General features: G+C 56.9%; 2 protein-coding genes across 6 annotated transcripts; both read right to left on the reverse strand.

Annotated features, from left to right (window-relative positions):
• Positions 1-69: 69 nt before the first annotated feature.
• B4GALT3 (beta-1,4-galactosyltransferase 3) lies at positions 70-5,776 on the reverse strand. Of its 5 annotated transcripts, XM_045455294.1 has the most exons (9): positions 5,647-5,713; positions 5,042-5,227; positions 4,701-4,846; positions 4,059-4,333; positions 3,287-3,522; positions 2,505-2,695; positions 2,249-2,371; positions 987-1,091; positions 70-856 (listed from the first exon to the last, which is right to left on the reverse strand). In XM_045455294.1, the coding sequence occupies exons 4-9, from the start codon at positions 4,318-4,320 to the stop codon at positions 583-585; spliced, it is 1,191 nt and encodes a 396-aa protein (XP_045311250.1). In that variant the 5' UTR covers positions 4,321-4,333; positions 4,701-4,846; positions 5,042-5,227; positions 5,647-5,713; the 3' UTR covers positions 70-582. The 5 variants fall into 5 exon arrangements, with proteins under 5 accessions (XP_045311250.1, XP_045311248.1, XP_045311251.1 ...); XM_045455292.1 differs by lacking the exon at positions 5,042-5,227 and having other exon boundaries at positions 5,647-5,776; XM_045455295.1 differs by lacking the exon at positions 5,042-5,227 and having other exon boundaries at positions 4,701-4,775; positions 5,647-5,769.
• An 8,252-nt stretch (positions 5,777-14,028) lies between these two features.
• Positions 14,029-22,201, reverse strand: ADAMTS4 (ADAM metallopeptidase with thrombospondin type 1 motif 4). The gene is made up of 9 exons (XM_045455278.1): positions 21,059-22,201; positions 19,615-19,938; positions 19,240-19,372; positions 18,508-18,678; positions 17,500-17,786; positions 17,206-17,392; positions 16,804-16,979; positions 15,739-15,914; positions 14,029-15,236 (listed from the first exon to the last, which is right to left on the reverse strand). Exons 1-9 carry the CDS (start codon positions 21,680-21,682, stop codon positions 14,810-14,812), a joined length of 2,505 nt encoding a protein of 834 aa, XP_045311234.1. The 5' UTR covers positions 21,683-22,201; the 3' UTR covers positions 14,029-14,809.
• Positions 22,202-22,886: the final 685 nt, after the last annotated feature.

Below are 22,886 nucleotides of genomic sequence, written 5' to 3' on the forward strand. Positions count from 1 at the left end.
CAGGCACGAGGCGGCAGGGGGGCAGGTCGCAAAGACAGGCACGAGGTGCCCGGGATGCAGCAAGCAGGAGCAGAGGCAAGACAAAGTCCTTTATTAGAAAATATATCAAAATCCCAGCCCCCTGCGCCAGGTCCAGAAGAGGAAGCTACTCCAGCACTGGCAAAAAAGTACCCAGGGAGGGGTTTCCTTCACCAAACATTACTTCCTCGGAACCATAAATAGAATAAATATTCACAGAGGTCCCAGGAAAAGCCGGATCTCTCTTCTCTCCTGGAAGAGGAAGGGACTTGGGGCCCAGCCCTGCTCTTACCCCTGGGGCCGGGGACTCTCAGGAGTCATCACATAAAATCATGACATCAGGGATTCACAGTCATAAGCCCTGGCAGGTGACCCTAGAAAGAGGGACCCCCGGGTCTAAAGGAGCCCAGCTCCAGTCCAGCAGTGAGGAGAGGCCCTTGCCTCCAGCCCAGCACTGGAGTTCAGTTCCCCCACGTCCCCTCTGAGAGCAGTGAGGAGCCGAGGGCGGGGAGAATACGACCCCTCGGATTCAGTTTCGTGATTGAGGTGGGCAGGAAGGAGGAGTCAGTGTGAGCCCTGGGGGGCTGTGTGGTTGGCAGTAGGCAGAGGGCCAGGCCTGGCTGGGGGCCGGCGCTGCAGCATCTCTTGGCGGAAGGCCTGGGAGGAACCAGGTGGGTAACGGGGCCCAGAGGGAGTCCGGGGACCCCGAGGGTCAGTTCCAATGTCTGCTGTGATGTTGGTATAGAGAGGGCCCAGCTCTCGAGCCAGCAGTCGGTATGTCAGTGAGTTCATCCCGTCTTGTGTCCAAGAATTCTGGGTACGGACCAGGAGGTCAAATCTGAGGGTCAGAGGTTGGAGAACTAAGGCCCAGAGAGAAACAGCCGGGGACTTAGGGACCTCTAGGCGTTTCCTGGCTGGGATGCAGAACCCTGAGGGCCCAGTCACCATTCGCGGGCGGTCCTCCCTACCTGTGGGGGTTTTCCTCATTTCCCTTGTCTCCTCGGTGCTTCACCATCTTATAGTGCCCCACGGATGTCGGGGGGCGCGAGATCTTCATCCCAGCCAGACGTACCCTATGGGAAAAGTGAGGGCACCGTGGAGAATCCGGAGTGGAGGAAAGCTCCTGACAGGCCAACAGGAGCTACGTCCGGCCAGCAAGGAAGCGATTACGTGTTTCTGTACACAGAGAGCCACTCTCACCGGTTAGGCAAAAAAGTGCCACGTACTGGAAGAAGAAAGTCAAAGAGAAAGAAGGAAGTGGCACAAGAGAACGTAGAAGCTGGATGTATCCAAAGCCTGGGGCCTCGTTAAACAACGGGCAGAGGTGGGGTCGCACGTCCCACCTTTGCTCCCTAAGTGGCTAACGGGAAGCGCCCTGGCAGTCCAGGAAGGGCAGGGAGGGGAGCCATCTGATCAAAAGGACAGGGCAAGACCGAGAGTTGCGGACCCAAGCTCAGCAACTCTTATCTAGAACGGCGGCCGGGCTGCCTCAACTCCCTCACCCCGACCCCTCCACCTGTCCCCGTCATTAGGAAAAGAACGGAACCAAACAATCAGGACCTGGAGAGAAAGAAACCCCATCTGGGACACACAGAAGCAAGACCTGAAGATGGCCTGGGAAGCTACCGAAAGCACACATACGTTTAGAAACTGCTGGGTCCTTCACACACATACAGAGGACAAGAATTCAGAGAGCTCGTCCCGGAGGGGCCAAGGGGGGAGGGGACGCAATGGGTCTAGCACAGCAAGCCCAAATCCTCACGCCACAGATAGGAAACTGGGTCAGCTGAGGCTGAAGGTCAAAACATTTCGCAGGCTAAAAATGAGCTGGCACCGTGCCAGTGACACGGACTCCAACCAACAAAGTGGTTCTGGGCTCTCTGGAGCAGAGCCCCTCCTCCCCTGCCCCACCGGAAGTGGTCTGGATGCAAGCCTGGCAGCAGGCAGGACTGAAGTGTCACTAGGCCCTCTTCCGACTCTGGAAGGAATCCCGTGATACTGTAGCCTCTTGATCTCATCGTCTCTCCCAGAAACATAACTCATCAGGATCTAGGAGACCGGGGGACGACAGAACGGGGACCGGCACGCAAAGCCTGACCCGGGTGGACTGAAAAAGCTAAGGGAGAAGAATGGGCACGGTGTGGGTCCGGCTCGCTAGAGTCAGGCGTGGTCTCCGACGACAGGCCCCCAGGCTGAGGTGGGGGTAGGGAGTGGTGGCAGGAAGTCTGACCTGGTAGCAATGTCGTCATCCTCACCGCCCCAGCCCCAGTATTCATTGGGGAAGCCATTCATCTTCAGGTACTGGTCAGGAGTGAGCGCCGAGACTCCTCCAAAGTACTGGGGGTACGGGAGGCTAGGGAGAGAAAGGTGCCTGGATTCCACAAGTCTTTGGGGGAGACATCCCCACCCACATCCCCTTGGCTCTCCCCCCAGTGGACGGTGGGTGGGGTTCCCTACTTCCCCGCGCCCTCTCGTGCCCTCTATACCTGTATCCGAACTTGTTCATGGCGACAGCGACGTGCCGGGGTCCCCGGGGGTCACACACATACAGGTTGTGGTCGTTCTCGGGCAGCAGGTCCACGTCGTGCAGGAACAGGCAGTCCCATTCCTCGTCACGCAGGGCCTCCCGCACCCCAACGTTCAGCAGCTTGGCCCTGTTAAAGGTCCCATTGCCAGCCTGGAAGGTGATGGAGGAGAACCAGACCGTGTCTGTAGGCAGCATGGAGAAGAGGGGCCCAAGTACAAAAACGAAAGGAGGGAGATCAAAGGCGGGTGAAGGGAGGGTGGCGAGCAGAATGGAGAGAAAGACAAACGTTCATTTTTCATTCAGCAAATACTTGTTGAGCATCAGTATGTGTCTGATACTTACGTGCCGCTGTCTAGCATTTTCATCCTGACAACCAATAGCCACGGAAAACAGGTGTCTATTAGTTTTCACTCTTTGCCTCATTTTAGGGGGTTAAGAAACTTGTTCAAGGTCACGTGTGGGACAAATGGCAGAACTAACGTTAGTCCAGGTCTGGCCGGTTCCAAACTTGCACCACTGCAAGTTCAACAAAGGAAGAGATCACGGAAGACCGTGGGAACAACACCCTAGACAGAACCGGAGGAGTTACGGGGCTGACGAGCTGGCCGAGCAGCGCTGCGTGTCTCCCCACCTTCAACGGCCTGACCCCCTCAGCACTGTTCCAGGGACCTACTACGTGCGAGTGGGGGGGGCAGGGACCCGAGGCTCCGTCACAGAGAGAGCCGGGCGGGGCCCGGGTACCTGGTGGATGACGTAGATGCCGTAGGCAAGCTGCTGGCGCTGCAGGAAGGGGTGCAGGTGATAGAGAAGCAGGCGCAGGTGGTGCTCCCGGGCACGGTGGGGCACAATGATGGCGGTTCGGGAGCGGGGCTCACACCCTGCGGGGCGGTACCGACCCCCCGGCTCCACCCGGGGATTCCTCTCCACAATCTCCGCCAGTGACGGCACTGGGCTAAAGGACACGGACACAGGACCCACTGCAGGGAGAGAACGGCACGGTCAGGGATGCGAGGGGCGACGAGAAAAGGACCCCCAGGCCTGGGAACGCCTCTGGCCCTGGCAGTCTGGTGCCGGGGCTCAGCTTTCCCAAGGGCTCGTTAGAAACCTCACAAGCCTCGCGTATGCCGTCACTGGGACAGCTTTACAAAGTCTGGAAGGTACAGGCTCTCCACCCGGCCTGCCTCTTTTCACGCTCCCTCTCTCCTGCCTCGCTAGGCTGGAGGCTACCGTTAGAAGATGGAGAACACGGGACTTGCAACTAACTAAACCAGAGCTCGTCTACAAAGGAAGCAATTCCCAGCCCAAGACAGGGAGAGCACGAGAACGGCCAGGCGATGGAAAGCTGTGGCTCGACCCAGGAGCCCAATCTAAATTCCAAATTCGGAACGGGCTCCACGTCAACCTCAGCCCACCTTTCAGGTACTTTAACATCGTCCAAGCCCCACTCCTGCCGCCCTAGCCCTGTCCCCACACCTTGGCCTTCCCTTTACTTCCTCCTCCTTTCTGCACTCACCTAAGAGAGGAGATCGTTCTGGACAGTAGGGCAGACCTTGAGGAGCTGGAGGACCCCCTGGGGCAACAGGGGCCCCAGGTAGGTGACTGAGGTTACTGTAGACATCATGGGGATGAGAATAGTCAAATGTCGGCCCCTGCTCTCGGCCAAATAGGGCACTGAGGCTTCGGAAGCCCCCCAGGGACAGGTACATCATGACAGCCAGCTGGGAGCCCACAAGCAGGGCCAGTGTGCAGGGCCGCTCCAGCAGCCTCCGCAACATCCTGGGGTGAGGTCTGAGGAGGGAGAGAGGAGAGTTCTGGGGGCCAGGCAGGCAAGGGGCAAGCCAGCAGAGAGATCCTCAGTTAAGAATGAAGACGGCGCCGCGAGTTAAGAGGAAGAAGAGACAAAGAACAACGTCGCAGAAGGGAGCACACAGGTGAACGGTCAGGCACAAAAAAGAAACAGAATGTAACCGCCAGCAGCCCTACCACCTGCCATTTCCAGCCCAAGTTTCACTCTCCTCCACCTCCTCCCCAAACCACTCAGCCAACTACTCTCGGTCCCCACCCCCAAGAATGCTTACATCATTCAGGTCCCATGTCCCTTTCGAAGGAGTCCCTGGAGAACCTCCCTTCCAATTTTAGAGGGGGACAGACTCACCTAGGTTCAAGCTGTCTTCTTCGGGGTCATGGGAGCTTCGGGGGGTCCCGGCGGGGCAGAGATGTGAGGCATTATCTAAAATTGGAAATGTCACAGAGGACAGAGAAGGGCTCCATCCAACATTCCAACAGCGATCCTGGGGCCAGCTGTAACACAAGTGGTCAAGGATAACCACCCACCCAGAGGGGCAGAGCTCAACATCAGGGTGAAACTGGGAAGGGAGGGAAAGCGGTTGGAAAGACAAGGGGAGGAGCCAGGGTAGGTCCCTGGCCTCTGCCCCGGCTGCCCTAGAGTGTTGGGTTCACGCTTACTTAACCATACCCCACCCCAACAGGACCAACCTGTTTGGGGAGTAGGGACAAGGCAGCTAATGGAGCCATTATTTTCGCCAAGGGGTGAGGCAGTCACGACAGGATTGTGGAGTGGCCTCAAGAGGACCAAGGGCGGAGTAGGAAACAGGCTCCTTTCCGTTCTTCACGTGCCTGGGAGCTAGCTCCGCAGGTGCAGGCAGCGTGACCACCTGGGAGCTGCAAGCAAACAGCCCCGGAGCGCGGCGGGGAGGAGGGTGGGGGTGGCCTCCTCTACCTTTTCTACCCCATCCCCTTCCTAGCGGGGGTGGGGAGGAGGGTTACGGCTAAAAGTGAGGCAGGGAGAGGGAGGGCTGGGCAGAACCTGTCGGGGATACCTGGCCCGGCTCATCGAAGGGGCGTGGCCAGCGCGTTGCAGAGAGTCACAGACCAGTTCTTTCCGCGCACCCCCATCCCACCCCAACCTCCTCTTGCATTTGCAACGTGAGCCCACCCGCCTCTGTCCGAACGTCCACCTGGGACGCCCCCCCCCGCCCGCGCTCAAGCTGGTCTCCAGCCTTTGCCCAAAACTTCCCAACGCGCCAGTCGCCCGAACCTTTCTCCAGGGCCTCTCGCCCCATCACCCCCAGCCCACATACCTGCTCTCCAGCTTCCCGTCGTCACCGCCACCCGGACTGCCTGGCAGGCATCGCCGCCGCCATCTTGGAAGCGGGCGCCGAGGGGCGGGGCCTGGCGTCACGGGGCGGGGCCTGGCGTCACGGGGCGGGGCCTGGCGGGCGGGGCGCCCGAGACAGAGGGGGACAGAGGCCGACAGAGGCCCGAGCGCAGGCGGGCGCGCCTGGGGCGCTCCGAGAGCCGGTGGGGGGCTCTCCTTCCTGGACGCGCTCCGGCCCGGATGCCATTTCCCACCCCTCAGACTGGGAAGACATCAGCTGCCACCAGGGCTCTCTTGCCGGGCCGAGCCTGACCCAGAGGCCAGTGCGACAGTTTCTGGCGCGCCCCAAGACCTGTCACGGCGGGCCAGCCCCTTCCCGGCGTGTCCGTGGTGCCCCTGCCACTTAGTGCCACTTAGTCTCACAATTCTTTCTTGCTCAGGGTATCTCGTTGCGACTGCTCAGGCGCATTTTTGTATCCCCAGGGTGTCCCGCGACCTTGAAATAGAAACGGTTAGTTAATAAAACAAGGAAACATTGAGTGAAGAGGGAAGCGCCAGCTTCAATGTAAAACTGCGTTTTCCCAGATATTAGAATAAAATGGACGCTCCATTAGTACCCAATATGTTTATCTTGCGGCTTCCACTACCCTCTTAGCGTGTTATGTTCCTAAGAAGCTGCTGCTGTTCAGAGCCAGGAAACTTGGCATAAGTCACGATGTCTGCCTCAAAAAGTTCATGAGCGTGTATGGGAGGAAGGGAAGGATATAAACAATATAGTGTGATAAACACGATTGCCCAGAAATTGCAACCCATTCTCACGTAGAGACTCGGGAAACACTTCCCAGAAGTGACGATCCTGCTGCTGCCTTACGAGATTCTGTTTCCATGGGAACTATTTTACAACTCTGTAGGTAACTGATCCCACGTGCAAATTTTGTCCCAATATCAGGTTCGATTAACCCCCTATTCCCCACATCACACAAAACAAACAAACAAGCAAACAGTTTTCGCCTCCATTTTCATATGCAATTCTGTACTCTTGATCCGTAAATGTCTGTTCTTCAGATTTTCTTTTAAACTAGCTGTACCATCTGCCAGTTCCCTCGTGAGTTAAATAACATCTTTCACACGTGTTCATTTTTATTTAGATACTGACAAAGACTCTCCTCGACCAAACTTCAGACGGGCTCCTCTGAGGTTTCTTTTCAAATAGGCCTCATCCTTGGACCACCAGCCACTTTCAGCAAGAACCCTGCTAAGTCAGTTTAGCCAGGATCTCCTTATCCTTGATGTAATTTTCCATCCACTGACCCTCTCATACTTCTCATTGGCTCTAAATAGCCCCTTGTCCTTATTGTACTCAGAGTGGAGCCCAACCTCTCTGGCTGGGATAGTCTTTACACTTATCACAATGGTCCTGAAAAAAGTCTTCCTTACCATTTGAACAACTGTCGTCAGAATAAATGTTTCTTTAGCAGCATGACCGTCATCATTTTACCTTTTTCGGAAAACTGTATTTTTAAAATTTTTTTTTAAGTTTATTTATTTATCTTGAGAGAGATCACACGACCTGAGCTGAAACCAAGAGTCACATGCTCAACCGACTGAGCCACCCAGGCGCCCCAAGACTCCCCGATTTCTCGTGTGGACCGCCGGGTGCATGGTGGCATCATTCAGTAAGAAACAAAACTTAGAAGAGGCACGTTTGGGCGAAACAGTAGAGATGACCAGTTAAACTTTGGACGTCATGAACTGGAGATGCCTGGGGAGGTTCAAAATGAGATGATGGTGGGTTTCAGCAGAATCACCGGCTTTTGATCATACACGCCCTGGCTGTGTGATGTTGAACAGTACACTTTCTAGGTTTCATCTATAAAAGGAACCCCATCGTAAGGGGTTTTGTGATACTGTGAACTAGGGAACAATGCCAGCAGAAGTAGATATTCAGTCTATCTGAATTTTGAGCACAAAGCAGGAACAGAATAAAAGCCCTGATTGTTTAAGGAGTTCACGGTGTAGTGGAAAAGACAGACTCCTAGAGAAAGTGGAAATGTGGTTCACTCACAGGACCCTTCCCCTGAGCCTCTCTACTCCTCCATGGTGTTCAGTTTTTGAAAAACTGAACTTCATCGTCTATCCCACATCTCCACCTGCCGTCTGCTGCACATCCCCTGCATTAATTCGCAAGCTTCATTTTCAAGACCTTGCACCTCTATTCCATTTCACCCTGGCCACACTCCAGACTTGATCATCACCTAGAAATGCTACGTCGCTGAAAACGTAAATTCTAATATTGCTGGTTTCTACCACAGTATCCTGTCTTTCTATGTTCTGAATAAATTCTGGGAGCTCAGTTGGTTGAGGATCGGACTCGTACTTTCGCCTCAGGCCATGATCTCAAGGTTTTGTGAGTTTGAGCCCGGGGGGGGGGGGGGGGGGGGGGGCGGGCTCCATGCTAACAGCGTGGAGCCTGCTTGGAATTCTCTGTCTCCTCTCTACCCCTCCCCCACTCGCACAGTCTCTGTCTCTTTCAAAATAAATAAAAACTTAAAAGATAATAATAATACAGACTTCAAGCTGTATTACAAAGCTGTAATCATCAAGACAGTATGGTACTGGCACAAGAACAGACACTCAGATCAATGGAACAGAATAGAGAACCCAGAAATGGACCCACAAACGTGTGGCCAACTAATCTTTGACAAAGCAGGAAAGAATATCCAATCGAATAAAGACAGACTCTTCAGCAAGTGGTGCTGGGAAAACTGGACAGCGACATGCAGAAGAATGAACCTGGACCACTTTCTTACACCACACACAAAAATAAACCCAAAGTGGATGAAAGACCTACATGTAAGACAGGAAGCCATCAAAATCCTCGAGGAGAAAGAAGGCAAAAACCTCTTTGACCTTGGCCGCAGCAACTTCTGACTCAACAGGTCTCCAGAGGCAAGGGAAACAAAAGCAAAAATGAACTATTGGGACCTCATCAAAATAAAAAGCTTCTGCACAGCGAAGGATTCAGCAAAACTAAAAGGCAACTGACAGAATGGAAGAAGATATTTGTAAAGAACATATCAGATAAAGGGTTAGTATCCAACAACTATAAAGAACTTAACAAACGCAACACCCGAAGAACAAATAATCCAGTGAAGAAATGGGCAAAAGACGTGAATAGACACTTCTCCAAAGAAGACATCCAGATGGTCAACCGACACATGAAAAAATGCTCAACATCACTCATCATCAGGGAAATACAAATCAAAACCACAATGAGATACCACCACACTTGTCAGAATGGCTAAAATTAACAACTCAGGCAAGGACAGATGCTAGGGAGGATGAGGAGAAAGAGGAACCCTTTTGTACTGCTGGTGGGAATGCAAATTGGTGCAGCCACTCTGGAAAACAGTATGGAGGTTCTTCAAAAAACTAAAAATAGAACTACCCTACCACCTAGCCATTGCACTACTAGGTATTTATCCAAGGGATACAGGTATGCTGTTTCGAAGGGGCACATGCGCCCCAATGTTTATAGCAGCACTATCAACAATAGCCAAAGTATGGAAAGAGCCCAGATGCATCGATGGATGAGTGAATAAAGAAGATGCGGTATGTATATACAATGGAGTATTACTCAGCAATCAAAAAGAAGGAAATCTTGCCATTTGCAACGACGTGGATGGAACTGGAGGGTATTATACTAAGCGAAATTGGTCAGTCAGAGAAAGACAAATATCATGTGGCTTCACTCATGTGAGGAATTTAAGCTACAAAACAGATGAACATAGGGGAAGGGAAGCAAAAATAATATAGAAACAGGGAGGGGGACAAAACAGAAGAGACTCTTAAATATGGCGAACAAACGGAGGGTTACTGGAGGGGTTGTAGGAGGGGGGATGGGCTAAACGGGTAAGGGGCACTAAGGAATCTACTCCTGAAATCATTGTTGCACTAGATGCTAACTAACTGGGATGTAAATTAAAAAAAGAAAAAATAACAATAATAAAAATTTTTAAACCCTAGGGCCCCTAGTGGTCCAGTCATGACACACAACGCAATAGAAGAAATCTGGTCTCGTTTTCAAAATGAATTTAAAGGCATATAAATCTCTATTTAGTTTCTCAAGGAAACATCAGAGGCATTGGGAGGAGACAGCACGGACCAGGAGCACATTTTATGGAACAGCCCAATGTCTTTAAAATCTTCGCTCTGCCATTCAACGTTGTCCACTGAGATGTAGCTTCTAACCCCAACCACCCCTTCCAACCCTACTGGGCCACTTACAATATTATCCTGCAGCTTCAAAGCTGTTTGTTTTACTTCTCTTTGGTTTTGCATAACAGAGAAGAACCCTTGAGCTGCCCTCCGGAGCAGAAATTCTTTCTTCTTCCACCACCCGCTTACTCTCCTTGGGGGCCCTGCAGTCTCACAGCCTTCTAGAAGGGGAGGCAGACACCTCCTCCAGGAACACTTGTGGCCCCATCTTCTATGCTAGGTGTCCCTCATCTCATGGCATCTGTCACGGGGGTCTGGCATTTTGGTCTTACTTGACTGTCTCAGCCACCAGACTGTGAACTCCAAGGACGGGGACCATGGCTTCCTTTTATCATCCCCTAAACGTAACCAAGAACTTGTAGCACAAATTCTCCAAAATAGCCCGTCTTATATCTGACCTAGACAGTTCCTCGGTATACTTATTTTCTCATGCTAATACAGGAGTGGAAAGAGGGGGCGGGCAAAGGAAGAGATCCGAGGGGAAGAGAATCAGCATGTACTGACACTTACTAGAAGCCAGACACAGGGCCAAACACGTACACCATTATATTCTTCTTTTTTTTTTAATGTTTATTTATTTTTGAGAGACAGAGAGAGAGAGAGAGAGCAGTGGAGGGGCAGAGAGGGAGAGAGGGAGAGGGAGCATCCCAAGCAGGGCTGGAACTCACAAACCGTGAGATCATGACCTGAGCTGAAATTAAGAATCAAACGCCCACCGACCGAGCCACCCAGGCGCCCCTGCCATTATATTCTTAAGTTCTGACAACCTCTCCGTAAGGCAGGTAGTAGTAATACCCACTTTACAGATTAAGAAACCGAGGGTCACCGAGATCAAGGAATTTCAGATCACATCATCACGTATGAGTAGCAAAGCTTAGATTCAGTCTGACTCCAAAACTCGGTGTCCTTTCCGGATGCCGTGAGAGCGTGATTCTGACTCCCGTTCATAACCCGACGGCTTAGTTACTGAACAAACGGAGAAACAGTCAGTTCTCCGTAGGAAGTGATATTTCAATTAATATGTTTTCCTCTGACCCACTTTCAGGCCAAAATTCTCGTATTTGCAGCTTCTCGTTGCTTATACGCCTCTACATTATCAGGAGGATGTGCTGATACATCTCTGTGAAGCTGGACAGGCCAACCTCAGGGTGCGTCCCTGGGTTTGTAGGGCCGAGTGCTGGTTTCCCAAAGACCATGAGGGATGTCTTAAACATGCTTCCTCTCCTCCCTTTCCTTCCGAAGGCTACTTAAGTCCTCTGGGCCTGTCCCTATACAAGGTCCTTTCTGGGGAAATTGTTCAGTAATTCCTCTCTGCCACCACCCACCCGCCCCCCCCACCCTCCCGCACCCCTCGGGCTTCCTCTCAGCATTTTTAGAACTGGTGGTTTCCCTCAGCTGTCAGCTGGTTGAGTCTTGCTGCAAATGATTTTGGCTTACCCCTCTAGCAACAGTCAATGGGGAAAGTATTCAATTGGTTCAGAAGCATCCTCTTAGCCAATAAAATGTTAATACATCGAATTCCACTTTCTTCCCCCGCCTTCCCCCCCAAGCCCTGACCAATGAGCTGCTGGGTTTTGTCACTGACTGTCAGTCTGGTAGTTTAGAAGGCCAAATACTGTAATACTACGAGAAGATTAAAGAAGAGGGGCTGGGGCTGGGGTAGACGTGTACGTGAGCAGAGCATCCCAGAAACCTGGCTTTCCCACCCTCCACCACGAACATCGTGGCTGGACAAATGCCCGGATTTCCTCTGCTCTAACCGCAGAGGTGGGAGATCTGAGGGGCAGAAAGAGCTTTAAGAAATTGGCTCAGGGGCGCCTGGGTGGCGCAGTCGGTGAAGCATCCGACTTCAGCCAGGTCACGATCTCGCGGTCCGTGAGTTCGAGCCCCGCGTCGGGCTCTGTGCTGACGGCTCAGAGCCTGGAGCCTGCTTCCGATTCCGTGTCTCCCTCTCTCTCCGACCCTCCCCCGTTCGTGCTCTGTCTCTCGCTGTCTCAAAAATACATATGCGTTAAACAAAAATGGTTGTCCAAACTCTGCTTGAACTTCTCCAGGGACAGGGCGCTCGCTGCCCTCGTCCTCCCACAGTCACAGACTCCCTTTCATCAGCTCACTGTTGTTCTCGCTTTTTCCCCGCTAAGACCAGATACTGGAGCTCGGTGTGCAGAACATAACTTCCTGATATTCCTGTTTCTCCTCCCGATTGCTCGCCCACAATGTAGCACAGGCCCAGGAAGGCAATAAGTAGGCAGACTGCAGAGACGAGAGCCCATCTGGCTCTTACAAGAAGGTATGAATTCCCCCCATCCCTGGCAAGAACTCGCTGGACCCCTGAGGGGGGCATCAGGCCAGTCTATAGCCGAGGTAGGGGAAGGGTGGGCTGGAGAAGAGCGTTCCAGAAAGGGGTCGGGCCTCGCCCGGGATTGAGGGCCGTGGTGCCCACTACTCGTCTTTGAGAGGCTAGCTCTCTGTGTCCTCCGTTTTCACGCCCACCCAATCACAGACATGGTCCCTAAGCTCATTCCCTCTCTGGGAAAAATTTCGTAAGTTGAAACCAAAATGTTTTGTAATGTTTTATTTATTTTTGAGAAAGAGAGAACAAGCAGGGGAGGGGCGGAGAGAGATCGGGGGGGGGGGGGGGGGGCGGGAGGCGGGCAGAGGATCCAAAGCAGGCACCACCGTCTGTGCTGACAGCAGCAAGCCCGCTGCGGGGCTCGAACTCCCGAACTGCAAGATCACGCCCTCTGAGCCGGGAGTCAGACGCTCAACCGACTGAGCCACCCATGCACCCCTGAGAAAAGTTTCCTCTTTATGCCAGGCAGAGCCCAACGCAGTGAGGGAAGAGCCTCCTGTTAAGAGGCTGCATGTGAAGGTGACTTTCAAAGTGTAAACTATGGCGAGCACGACGGAAAGGCGAGAAGGCCGTCAGGGTGGCCCTCTGCTCAGCCCAGCCTGAGACTCACCCTCCTTACCCCTCACAGCCCACTGAGTCTGGGCTCAGGCTCTATGGCTTATCTGGCCCTTATGATGCAGAGCTTTGCAACGTCCTGTTGTTTCCGATGGGTGAGCCCCGTCAGTCACACTGTGTGTGTGTGTGTGTGTGTGTGTGTGTGTGTGTACCTCGCACAGACTTCGCACAGGGCTCTGCCTATCGTTCCGATGCACCTGCCACCCCTCTTCCAACCGTGCGTCCTCCACGACGCACACAGGGTTGCCCCGGTTCTTTCTTAAGCAAGGCCACCTGCTCGGAAGGAAAAGTACAACTGTGTCTGGTGACCTCCTGCCCCTCGCGTCTGTGTTCCCTGCGTCGACCTCCAGGGAATACCTGGCTGTCCGCCCCACCCCAGACCCGCCTCCCCGCCATTCTCCTTGCCCGCTGGACTTCCCAAACCATGCCCTGCTCTCTGTTAAATGCCGTTCTACCCTCACACCTTCAGAGACGTCTGCTGTGTTTGCCCCGGTTGATTCTGGGGGCTCCTGTCCTAATCACTCAGCAGTCACAAGGGTAACCTCTCACGCGGTTCGGCCTTTGCTGTTCTGAAACTGTGGTTATCAACTGTTTCCAGAACAACCCGGTGGGGACGGGAATTATCAGCCCCCTGACGCCTAAGAGCCGCCGAAGGCTCAGCACCAGTGACTTCCCCAACACCACTAGCCGGCAAGACTGAACCCCAACTCAAATTCACGCCCGGGGACTCCCTCTCCAGTGCCCTTCCTACAATGACATCCCCACCAGACCCCACGAAGGGCCTTCAGTCCTAAGTGCCTGTTGGTGTGGACGGAGCTGTTCTTGTTTTCCTTTGCGCCTTCTTGTTCTTATCAGCTGTGTCTGGGGTCGAGTGTTTATTCTGTCTCTATTGACTGGGCGTCTCCAGGGATCAGGGACACAGCTGTCCTTTCTCTGAGAGTCCCTCCGAGTGCAGGACGGCGTTCTGCCCACCAGAGGAGCGTGGCCTGGGGGCTGAGGGTGGGCACCGCTGACGTGCTCTCCGCCACCTCCGAGCCCCTGGACGCCGGAGGCGGGCAGAGCGGCAGTGACACCAACCAGAGGCAGCGGCCACCGCAGAGCACTTGACCCAGCGCCGGGCACGATGCTAGTCCTTTATTTACATGACTTAGTCCTCACAACAATTTCCAAGGGAGGTATTATTATTGGCAACTGAGGAAACGAACGTTCGGAGGTGTGGAGCCGGGGTGCAAGCCCACATGTGTCTGACTCCCAAAGGAGCACATAAATAGCAGAATTCAATATATATTTAAAAAATATGATAATCCCTTACTCCCTGAAGGCCTATCCTCCCCTTGGCTCTCCCTTTCCCAGAAAACAAAGTTCAGGGAGAAGAAAGCAGGGCAGGATGTACCTTATACGTGAACACACACACACACACACACACGCGCGCACGCACGTGCACACACGCACACACACACACATACACACGGATCAGTTATGCCTATCACCACCACCCTGGATTTCCTAGCCGGGGTGAGGGTTATGAGGGGCGGAAGTCAGTTTCCCCAGGACCCTAGCCCTCGTCCCCTTCCCTGGTGCTAAATAAAAGTGAATAAATACTAAATAAATACAACTGCCGCCCCCGGCTTCCCCCTCCCTCCTGTGACCAGCAGGGTGGAGGGGGCAGTTTAGATGGGGGACTGTCCCCAGCCCCCTTCCATCCACCACCCGTCACTGCCGTCCAGGGCAGGAAACCAGGGCAGGGCCAGCCTGCGCATCAGGGCAGGGGAGGAGGGCAGGCCTCACAGTCTCAGCCCCTCCCCGCCGTGGCAGCGTGAGGCAGCCGCGGAAGCCCCCCCCCCCCCCCCCACTCAGTCCGAGGCCCCGGTGCCCGCGGAGGGCAGCGGGGACGATGAGGTTATTTCCTGCCCGCCCAGGGGCGCCGCCGGAGGATCTCCAGGATCTGTGCCTTGCGGTGCAGCCAGTCCTGGGGGGTGGGACGCGGCGTCGAAGGGGCCGGCTGGGGCACGAAGAAGCTGTACCGCAGGCGAGCGTTCTGGGGGTTGCTAGCCACCAGGACCTGCAGCGTTAAGGGCTGGGCCAGCGGCCCGTGGCCTGACAGTGTCTCCGAGGCCGCGGTGGCCCCGCTGTAGCGGAGACTGACCGCCCCGGGCAGCACCACATCCGTGGCAGAGGGCATCAGGGTGTATTCACCGTTGAGGGCGTAGGAGCCGTCCTGGAGCTTCAGGGCCAGGTAGAGGCTGCGGACACCGGGGGCCCCCTGCTGCCGGACGAGGATATGAGTGGCCCCCGCGGGGATCGTGACCACGTTGTTGTACCCGTACCTGCGTGGGAGGAATAGAGGGGGAGCTCGGCATCTTCCGGAATCCCTCCAGCTCTTCTGAGCTGTGTTTGTACGGCCGTATGTGTGAGTATGTGTGCAAAGAGGGTTGGCCCCCTAAAGCTGTGTAAGGGATCCGCCTAGACCTGAGATCCGAGAGTCTCAGGTCTGTAGGTCTGAGCTGTGTGCAAGCGCGCCTCCCCCCTCTTCTCTCTAGACCTTTGCATCCGGTGCCCCCTCACTGAGGTGCCCCTCGAAGCCCACCTCTTCGATGCCGGCCCGATTCCCCCTCTCCCTCCAGGAGCAAGTTACCTCCTGGGGAAGCCCTCCCTGAGGCCCACCAGGGCCCTCACAGCAGCCCAGGCTGCCACCTGCCCAACACGTGGAACCCTGGCTACTCATCTGTCTCCCCTGCGAGACAGGAAGCTCTTTGAGGGGAGAAACAGCGTTAAGTTCATCCTGGCAACCCCAGGGGCCCGAGGGGAGGAAATAAATAGCGGACAAACCTGAATTTTCTGAAGGAGCCGGACTGCTTTCGGCAGCCGGAACCATCCCCCCCGCACACCATGCACTTGTCAAACTTCTTTTTGGAGCCGATGACACGGTCACAGCCGGCGTGGATGCAGCGGCCCTGCACACAGACCGAGGAGCTGTCCGGGGAACAGGGCGTACCGTCTACCACCTGCCAAGAGAGGAGCAATGCCAAGTCAGGAGGGATTGGGTGAAGCCAGATCCCGCCAGGAAGGGGCCGTCGTAAAGGCTGGGCAGGGGGGGACGTGGACGGGGTGCGGCGTGAGCCCCGCCGCTGTAAGGGGTGATGAGCGTGGCGACAACAGAAATTTAAAAATCTACCGTTTTCAGAATACTCCCTACGGACCAGGCACTGTGCTACGTGCTTTGTAAACAAGAACGCAAATCTCACACGCACTCCTTGAGGTTTCCAGAGATGGAACCCTGAGGTTTCAGAAAGATGAGTGCACAGTCTCCCAAAGGGGAGACAGCTGGCAAGCAGAGGGGCCCAGGCGGACACCACACGTCCGTCCGAGTCTCAACGCCAGCCCTGAACCTCGAAGGCAGTGACCCACATGGACGCTAGGGGGCGGCCGACGTGTACGAGTTTTCCCCAGGGTAGGGGTGAAAAATCTGCCAGGGCTCCTCCCTTCGGCCTTCAACAAACCGCCCTAGCGCAGGGAGGGAGTGGGGAGGCGCCCCAGTCTCCAAGAGGCCTGTCCAGTGACGGACTGGCCATCCGCGAGCTGAACGAGGCCACCCCTGGAATTCAGAGAGGAGCCCAAGGAAACGGGGTCAAAGACTTGCCCAAAAGGCCACATCCCTTCTCACGAAGCAGAGCCCAGGGAGACGGGAAGAGAGAGAAAAAGAAACCACGGGAAACTTATCTAGAGTCTGGGGCTTGTTTTCCAAATACCCGGGGGGACAGAGGAGCCTGACCGCGCCCGGGGCTGGCCCGGCACGGCTATGGGCTGCTTTGGGGGAACTGTGCCATCTCAGCAGGTAGGGGGGCTGCGGGAAAGACCGAGAACGCACGGCGCCCGGGGGCGTCCGGCTCTCACCCGTGGCTCCAGCACGTAGTAGTAGCCCAGGGCCCGGGCCTGGCAGGTGAGTTTGCACTGGTCCCGGGGGGCCACCCCCGTGTAGCGCGGGACCCAGTCCATGGGCCCCGGAAAGCTCTTGAAGAGGTCGGTGCGGTGGTTGTAGGCGGCGCACTGCTCTTCGCGGAAGGTCAGAGCTGTCGGGGTAAAACGGCCGGTCAGGGTCCTCTTTCCTTGCCACGTCCCACCGCAGCCCCTCCGTCCCAGCCCCTCAGGCCCCTGGACGGCGTGGCACCGCTCTCCCCCCACAGACTGCCAGAGGAGGTCCCTGAACGTGAGCAGGGGACGGTCCCTACACTCAAGGGACGACCGCCTCAGCCCCACCGTCCCCGCCTGAAGGCCTCTGTCTCTCCCACTCCTCACCTGACCCCGTTGGGCAGTCCTGGGTGTTGCAGGAACGGAAGCGGGTGCGGCGGCCCTCACAGTACTTGCCGCCATTGCGGGGGACCGGCCGCGTGCAGTCCCGGGAAGAGAACTGGACGCCGCCCCCGCAGCTCCGAGAGCAGCCGCCCCACGATCCCCAGGGACCCCAGCCGCCAGCCTGTGGGACCTGCAGAAGCAGAAAGGGTGCTCTGCCAGTAAGCACAGTCTCCCAGGCCCAGGGCCAGTCCCCACTCCCCCCGGCCCCCTGCTTGCACCCCTGCCCTGGGACCTCACGTTGAAGTCCTGAAGCTGGTCCACGTGGAGGCAGCGGCCACCCATGCAGGCCTGCGCCGGGCCGCAGGGGGTGCCATCGGCCCAGGGCGAATGCTTGGTCTGGCACATGGCATGGCCGTTGAGATGGCCGGAGCACCAGAGGGCAGCACAGGGCGGAGGCAGCTGCGGACAATGGCGTGAGTCAGGCCCGAAGGTCAGCTGGCACTGGCGATCAGCGTCATAGTCCTTGCCGGGGAAAGTCACAGGCAGACGCAGGGGCGCCTCTGGCTTGTCTAAGAGACAGTGCCCTGGGAAGGGGGTAGGGATGTGAGGTCAGCAGCGGGCCGAGGGAACGCTCTAGGTTGCCGGCTGAAAGCTTGGACTCCCTGGGGCCTGAGGGATCCTAGAATCCAAATCCCGAGGCCAGAGAAAGCTTTCAGCAGCAGAGGCAATTGACTGGGTGCTTGTTATGTGATGAGCCTCGGCTAAATGCCTGAGCGACGCTCTCTCGTTTCACCGAGAGACCTGCTTTACAGATCAGACGCACAGACGCGAAGAAACTCACCCTCACACATCTACGCGTGTCTAACGAACAGCTTCAGGACAGGAACCCAAAGCCCTGAGTCTTCCTACCTGCTCTAAGCAACGACAGGACTCTGGAGTCTGCTTCTTATCAGCAACCTGCCGAGTAGCAGGCCGTCCCGCAGGCTTGCACACCTCAAGTGACGGGCGGTCACCTCCCTCACAGCGGGCCCATTCTAGTGTGAACAGGGCTGACCCTTAAAAGGTGAGATCTAACTCTACGGCACCAAAAGTTGCCTGCCTTGGCTGTGCTATTTATTCTACAGGAAGTGGGAACCACGCAAAGACAGAAGCATTTCTCACCCCGTCCCACGCTGCGGAGGAAACACATTTGAAGGAGTCAACTGGGCCCGTGCAGAACGTAGCAGAAGAGAGAGTATGGTGGGGGGTGGGGGGTGGGGCAGGAGCCCAGAGCCGAACAGAGAAAGGGGTGAGCCATCCGCTTACCATAGCCATTGTCCAGGAAGTCAGTGATGAAGCGGGCACTGCAGGGGGACCAGGGCTCCTCGGGGTCCACGTGAGCCATCACAGGAGCCATGACATGGCGGGAGGTACTTCCGGGCCCATTCAGACCAACACATGACTTTGAGTTGTCATGGAGCATGTTGAAGACATGGCCTGTGAGAGCAGAGGCCTGGTTAGGGTCCAAGGGTCCCCTCTCTGTGCCCTCAGGGGGCTTCAAGCCCATGATAAACCTGGTTCCAGCTGTGGATGGTCAGATTCTCCCCGCATCCCACACTGCCCCCGCCCCCGTCTCCTTCCGGTGCTCCAGGGTTCCTCCATATGTAGCCCCATTTCTCTGTCTCCCCTTCCCCCCAAACACACTCAGGGCACCTCCCTACCCCCTGTGCCTTGTAGCCAACGTTCCCAACATTCTATCGCTGACTCTGACGAATAGTATCTCTCTCAATATTGTGCCGTCCCCAAACACACACACACACACACACACACACAGAGTTCACGGTAAGTTTCCACACGCTATCTCATTTAATAGAAGAAGCTAAATGTTTGTCTACATCCACAGCAGAGAAGGATAACGGCCCTGGGCCTAGGCCGGGGGGGGTGGAGGTCACCTTGTGACCCCTACTCGCATTCTAGTGAGCCCATTGTCCCCTTTCCCCGGGGCCTGCTACCTCTCTCATCCATCCCGGGTGCCCCACAGCCCCACTCCCACATTACCCAGTTCGTGAGCAGCGGTGAAGGCTGACTGGAGCCCATCGTCCTCCACAATAGCACAGCTCCGAGCCGGGTCGCACACGGTGCCCACGTCGGCCATGCCCAGAGTGTCGCAGGTGGAGACCCCACACAGGTCCTGCGGAGAGGGGTCACAGAAGACGCATGAGGAACCAAGACCCCGGGGCCCGCCGGGACGAGAGATCTAGGTTAGCTGGGCCCCCAGCACCGTCGGGGCCTGGATGGCCTCGGCCGCGTGGCCGGGGCCGAGGCGACACGTCGTGCGGCTCCAGGGGCGCCGTTTACGACACGGTTTCCACGGTGCCGCTGGTTGGGGAGTTAACGCAGCGCGTGGCCCGTGGGGGCCGACTGGGGCCTCACCTGCCGGGTGAACAGAATGGCTGTGTCAAAGTGGGCCGGGTCCGAGTCCTCGGGGGTGTTGAGTCCTCGCTGCCAGGTGCAGAAGCTGCGCAGGGTCTGCGCGGCGCTGGGTCCCACTTGGGGCCCTTCCTCGCCTGGCCCCAGAATCACGAGGCGAGTCACCACCAAGCTGACGGGGTTGCGGATGCTTGGGTGCTTGAAGGCCTTGGCCGTTGCCGCCATCACCGTCAGCAGGTAGCGCTTTAGCCCCGCGCCGTGAAATGCTGCCATCTTGTCGTCGGCCACCACCAGAGTCTCCACAAATCTACTCAGTGAAGCGAAGCGCTGGATTGGAAAAGAGGGGGGGGGGGCGCCCTGAAACAGCCGCCCAGCCCCGTGGATCACTACCCCCCACCCCCCTTACTTCCTGGGTCTGGAACTCAGCAGAGCCAGCTGCGCCACACTTTCCCCACGGGTCTCGCCTGGGCCCTCCCCCCAACCCCAAAGTCCCAGGGCTTTTGTGGTAACTCTGAGAAATCAGCTGTCGGTTCTGAGAAGGGGAGGGGATGGGGGGGGGATGCCACGTCCCAGGGCTGCGCGAGCCCCAGAGGCGAAAGCGCAGTGAGAATGCCTCTGGGAGGGGTTTGGGGGTCCCCCAGGCCCGAGTGCGACGGGGCCTGCAGGCCTGGAGCTAGAGGGCCGGGCTGCAACGTGTCTGCCCTGTGTGGTTGGAGGAACAATTCAGTCAGCAGCTAGGGCCAGGGCCAGATCTCAGCGTGGCGGGTGTGGAGGGAGAGCGGCTGGTCTGGATTAAAGCGAGAGAGGGAGGGAGGGGAGGGGGGGGGAGGCCGGCAGTGGGAGGGAGGGAAGGATGGAGACTCAGGCCGCCTTGCAGTCAGTCCCGCAGTGCTGGAAGGGGACTGACCAGGTACGGGGCGCCTTTCCTCCTCGTCCACTTCGGCCCTAGTTTGCACTTTGCCAGAACTATCGTGAAGGCAGCACCAGAAGCCAGAGGCCGATCCTCACTCCTTTCAAACCTCTCACTCCTTTATAGTTGGTGGGGGGGAGGGGGGGCGGGTAGAAATCAAATTTGGGGCGAGGAAAGTTTGGGACGGCCAAGGGGCCGTCAGGATAGCCTTATCGCAGGAGATGGTACCAGGAGGATGCTGTGGCCAAGCGGGGTTGGGGTGGCCAGAGGGGAGGTCACTCCCGGCAGAGAACCCCGAGAGCCCTCCTCGGGTGGGATCAGCTGGGATCAGCAGTCTGGCCGAGAGAAGGGATGGGGCAGGGAGAAGCCAGAGCCTTCCCGAGAAGGGAGGCTGGTGGGAAGAGCAGAGGCCGACAGAAGGCAGGGGAGAAGCAGAATGGCCAGCAATGGAAGTGGGTGGAGAGAGCGTGAATGGGGGTCAGTAGGACAGACATGGCGGGAGGACGCTGCAGGACACAGACTCCCGGGCTTGCCTACCTTGGCTCTTCGGGGGCTGGGGCTGGGGTCCCCGGGGGGAGCCTTGACGTTGCACATGGGGCCCTGGCCGCTGGCAGGACTCTTCCGGCGTAGGATGTGAGCCCCGGGGCCCCCGGCAGAGTTAGGGGTGCCTCCCTCCAGGGGCTGGATGTGGAGCTCGGTCCCCCGATACTGCAGCACCCCTAACAGGGCTCCCCCGTCCCAGTGCAGAGATGCCACCGACTCTGGGTCTCCGTTGACGGTGCCGGTGAGGTAGGTGCCCGGCTCTGCCCCTCCCAGCAGCTCAGGTGCTTGGCCCAGGTACTGCACCGTCAGCCCCTCGACCCGCACGCCGGGGTCCTGCTCCAGCTCAAGCAGCAGCGTCTCCCCAAAGGCTGGCAGGCGGTACAGAAGCCTGGCAGGGGCGCCCAGACCCGGCAGGATGCTGCCGTTAAGCTTCTCTGGAAACACGATCTCCTCCTCCCGGGGGAGGGGGCTGGCCGGCCGGGCCGAGGGCAGGAGGGAGGCCAGCAGTAGCAGCGGCGGCAGGGAGACGGGCGCAGGGGGGAGCGGCAGGCGGGGTCGGGCTCCCCACGGCCAGCACCCCGCCAAGCCCCTCCTGGGATGCCGGTCCGTCCTGTTCATGGCACTGGTGCCGCGGCCGGGAGGGATTGAGGCCGTCTGGGCACCAAGTCCTCCCCGCCCTGGCTTTGGAAAGCTCCTCTCTGCAGCCTGGGGGCTCGGACTTGTGCCAAGGTCAGAGGCAGAGTTTTCAGAGGGGCCGGGGCCGGTCAGAGGAGATGGGGAAAACTTGGCCCTTAGGCTTAGGAGAGGCGCCTAGTGGCCTGGCTTCCCCCAAACTGTCCTCTCACGCCTCCTCCTCTCCTAGGTCTTTGTCTCTCCCTGCCTGTGTCTTCTTTAGCTTCCCTGGCCTCTCCTTCTGGGCTCCCTCAGGCTGTCTGGCTTTGCCTCTGTGCCTGCCCTGTCTCTGGCTCCTTCCGCTGTGCCTTTGTCTCTGTCTCTCCTCCTCTCTCTCCCGTGTCTATGTGTCTGTGGGTCTCCCTGTGGGTTCTTCCCAGCCTCTCTCCGCGCCAGCTCTTTTAAGCATCCCGAGCTTCGGCGATTGGCTGAGCTATAAGCCATTCAGACAGGAGCTTGGTTGGTGGAACTCAGATGGGTGTCTCATTGCTTCCCAAAAATCCTAGTTTTTGTTTTCCTTTAAAAAAAAAAAAATGGGACTTGCCCAGGGGAGGGGAATCTCTAGCAGCCGGATGGATCATAGGCACCGGGCCAGCTGATGACATAGCCTTTCCCCAAACCCCAGAGTCGGCTCTCAGCTGTCTCTTTCCCTTTTTGGTGGGACAGAGCCCCAGGAGGGGTAGGAAGTCAGGGAAAGGGCCCGGTCAACACGCACAGAAAGGCCACGGTCCCGGGAGAATTCTCGCTCCCGTTCTCTCATCTGGCATGGCCTCCCTTTTCTCAGGGCTCCCTCATGAGCTGCCCTCTGCCCCTAGAGGCTGCTTTCCAGAGCTGAGGCAACTGAGAGAACTGCCCGGGGTGGGGGAAAGGCAGTGGGCAACAGGTAAGGAAGCACCGAGAGGGCAGAACAAAGGAGGTGGTGGGCCTTTGGCTCAGGATGGGAACAAACAGTGGGAGAGAGGCCGGTCGGCCAGGCGGGAGATGGGGCAGGCAAGGAGACAGCCATCAGGGAATTTACTGCCCAAAGGTAGGATGAGTCGGCTTGGAATGGGCACGGTGGAGCAGGCAGAGGATAAGGCAGGAGGGGTTAACGACTTTTCCTTTTATAGAAGGAGGATCCAGGGTGGCACCTCCTCTTCTCTAACACTCC

The sequence above is a fragment of the Leopardus geoffroyi genome, chromosome C3, assembly GCF_018350155.1.
Source record: "Leopardus geoffroyi isolate Oge1 chromosome C3, O.geoffroyi_Oge1_pat1.0, whole genome shotgun sequence".
Taxonomy (NCBI): domain Eukaryota; kingdom Metazoa; phylum Chordata; class Mammalia; order Carnivora; family Felidae; genus Leopardus; species Leopardus geoffroyi.

Bases quoted from the DNA above. Each gene is read 5' to 3' on its own strand.
- ADAMTS4 (XM_045455278.1), bottom strand. From the start codon at position 21,682: ATGAACAGGACGGACCGGCATCCCAGGAGGGGCTTGGCGGGGTGCTGG. The intron at 17,787-18,507 runs GTAAGCGGATGG...CCCCCTTCCCAG, and splicing joins CTTCCTGGACAATGGCTATG to GGCACTGTCTCTTAGACAAG. The intron at 15,237-15,738 runs GTTTGTCCGCTA...CCTCCCACGCAG, and splicing joins GGCTCCTTCAGAAAATTCAG to GTACGGGTACAACAACGTGG.
- B4GALT3 (XM_045455292.1), bottom strand. From the start codon at position 4,320: ATGTTGCGGAGGCTGCTGGAGCGGCCCTGCACACTGGCCCTGCTTGTG. The intron at 2,696-3,286 runs GTACCCGGGCCC...ATCACCTTCCAG, and splicing joins GCATCTACGTCATCCACCAG to GCTGGCAATGGGACCTTTAA. The intron at 857-986 runs GTAGGGAGGACC...TCTGACCCTCAG, and splicing joins AATGAGGAAAACCCCCACAG to ATTTGACCTCCTGGTCCGTA.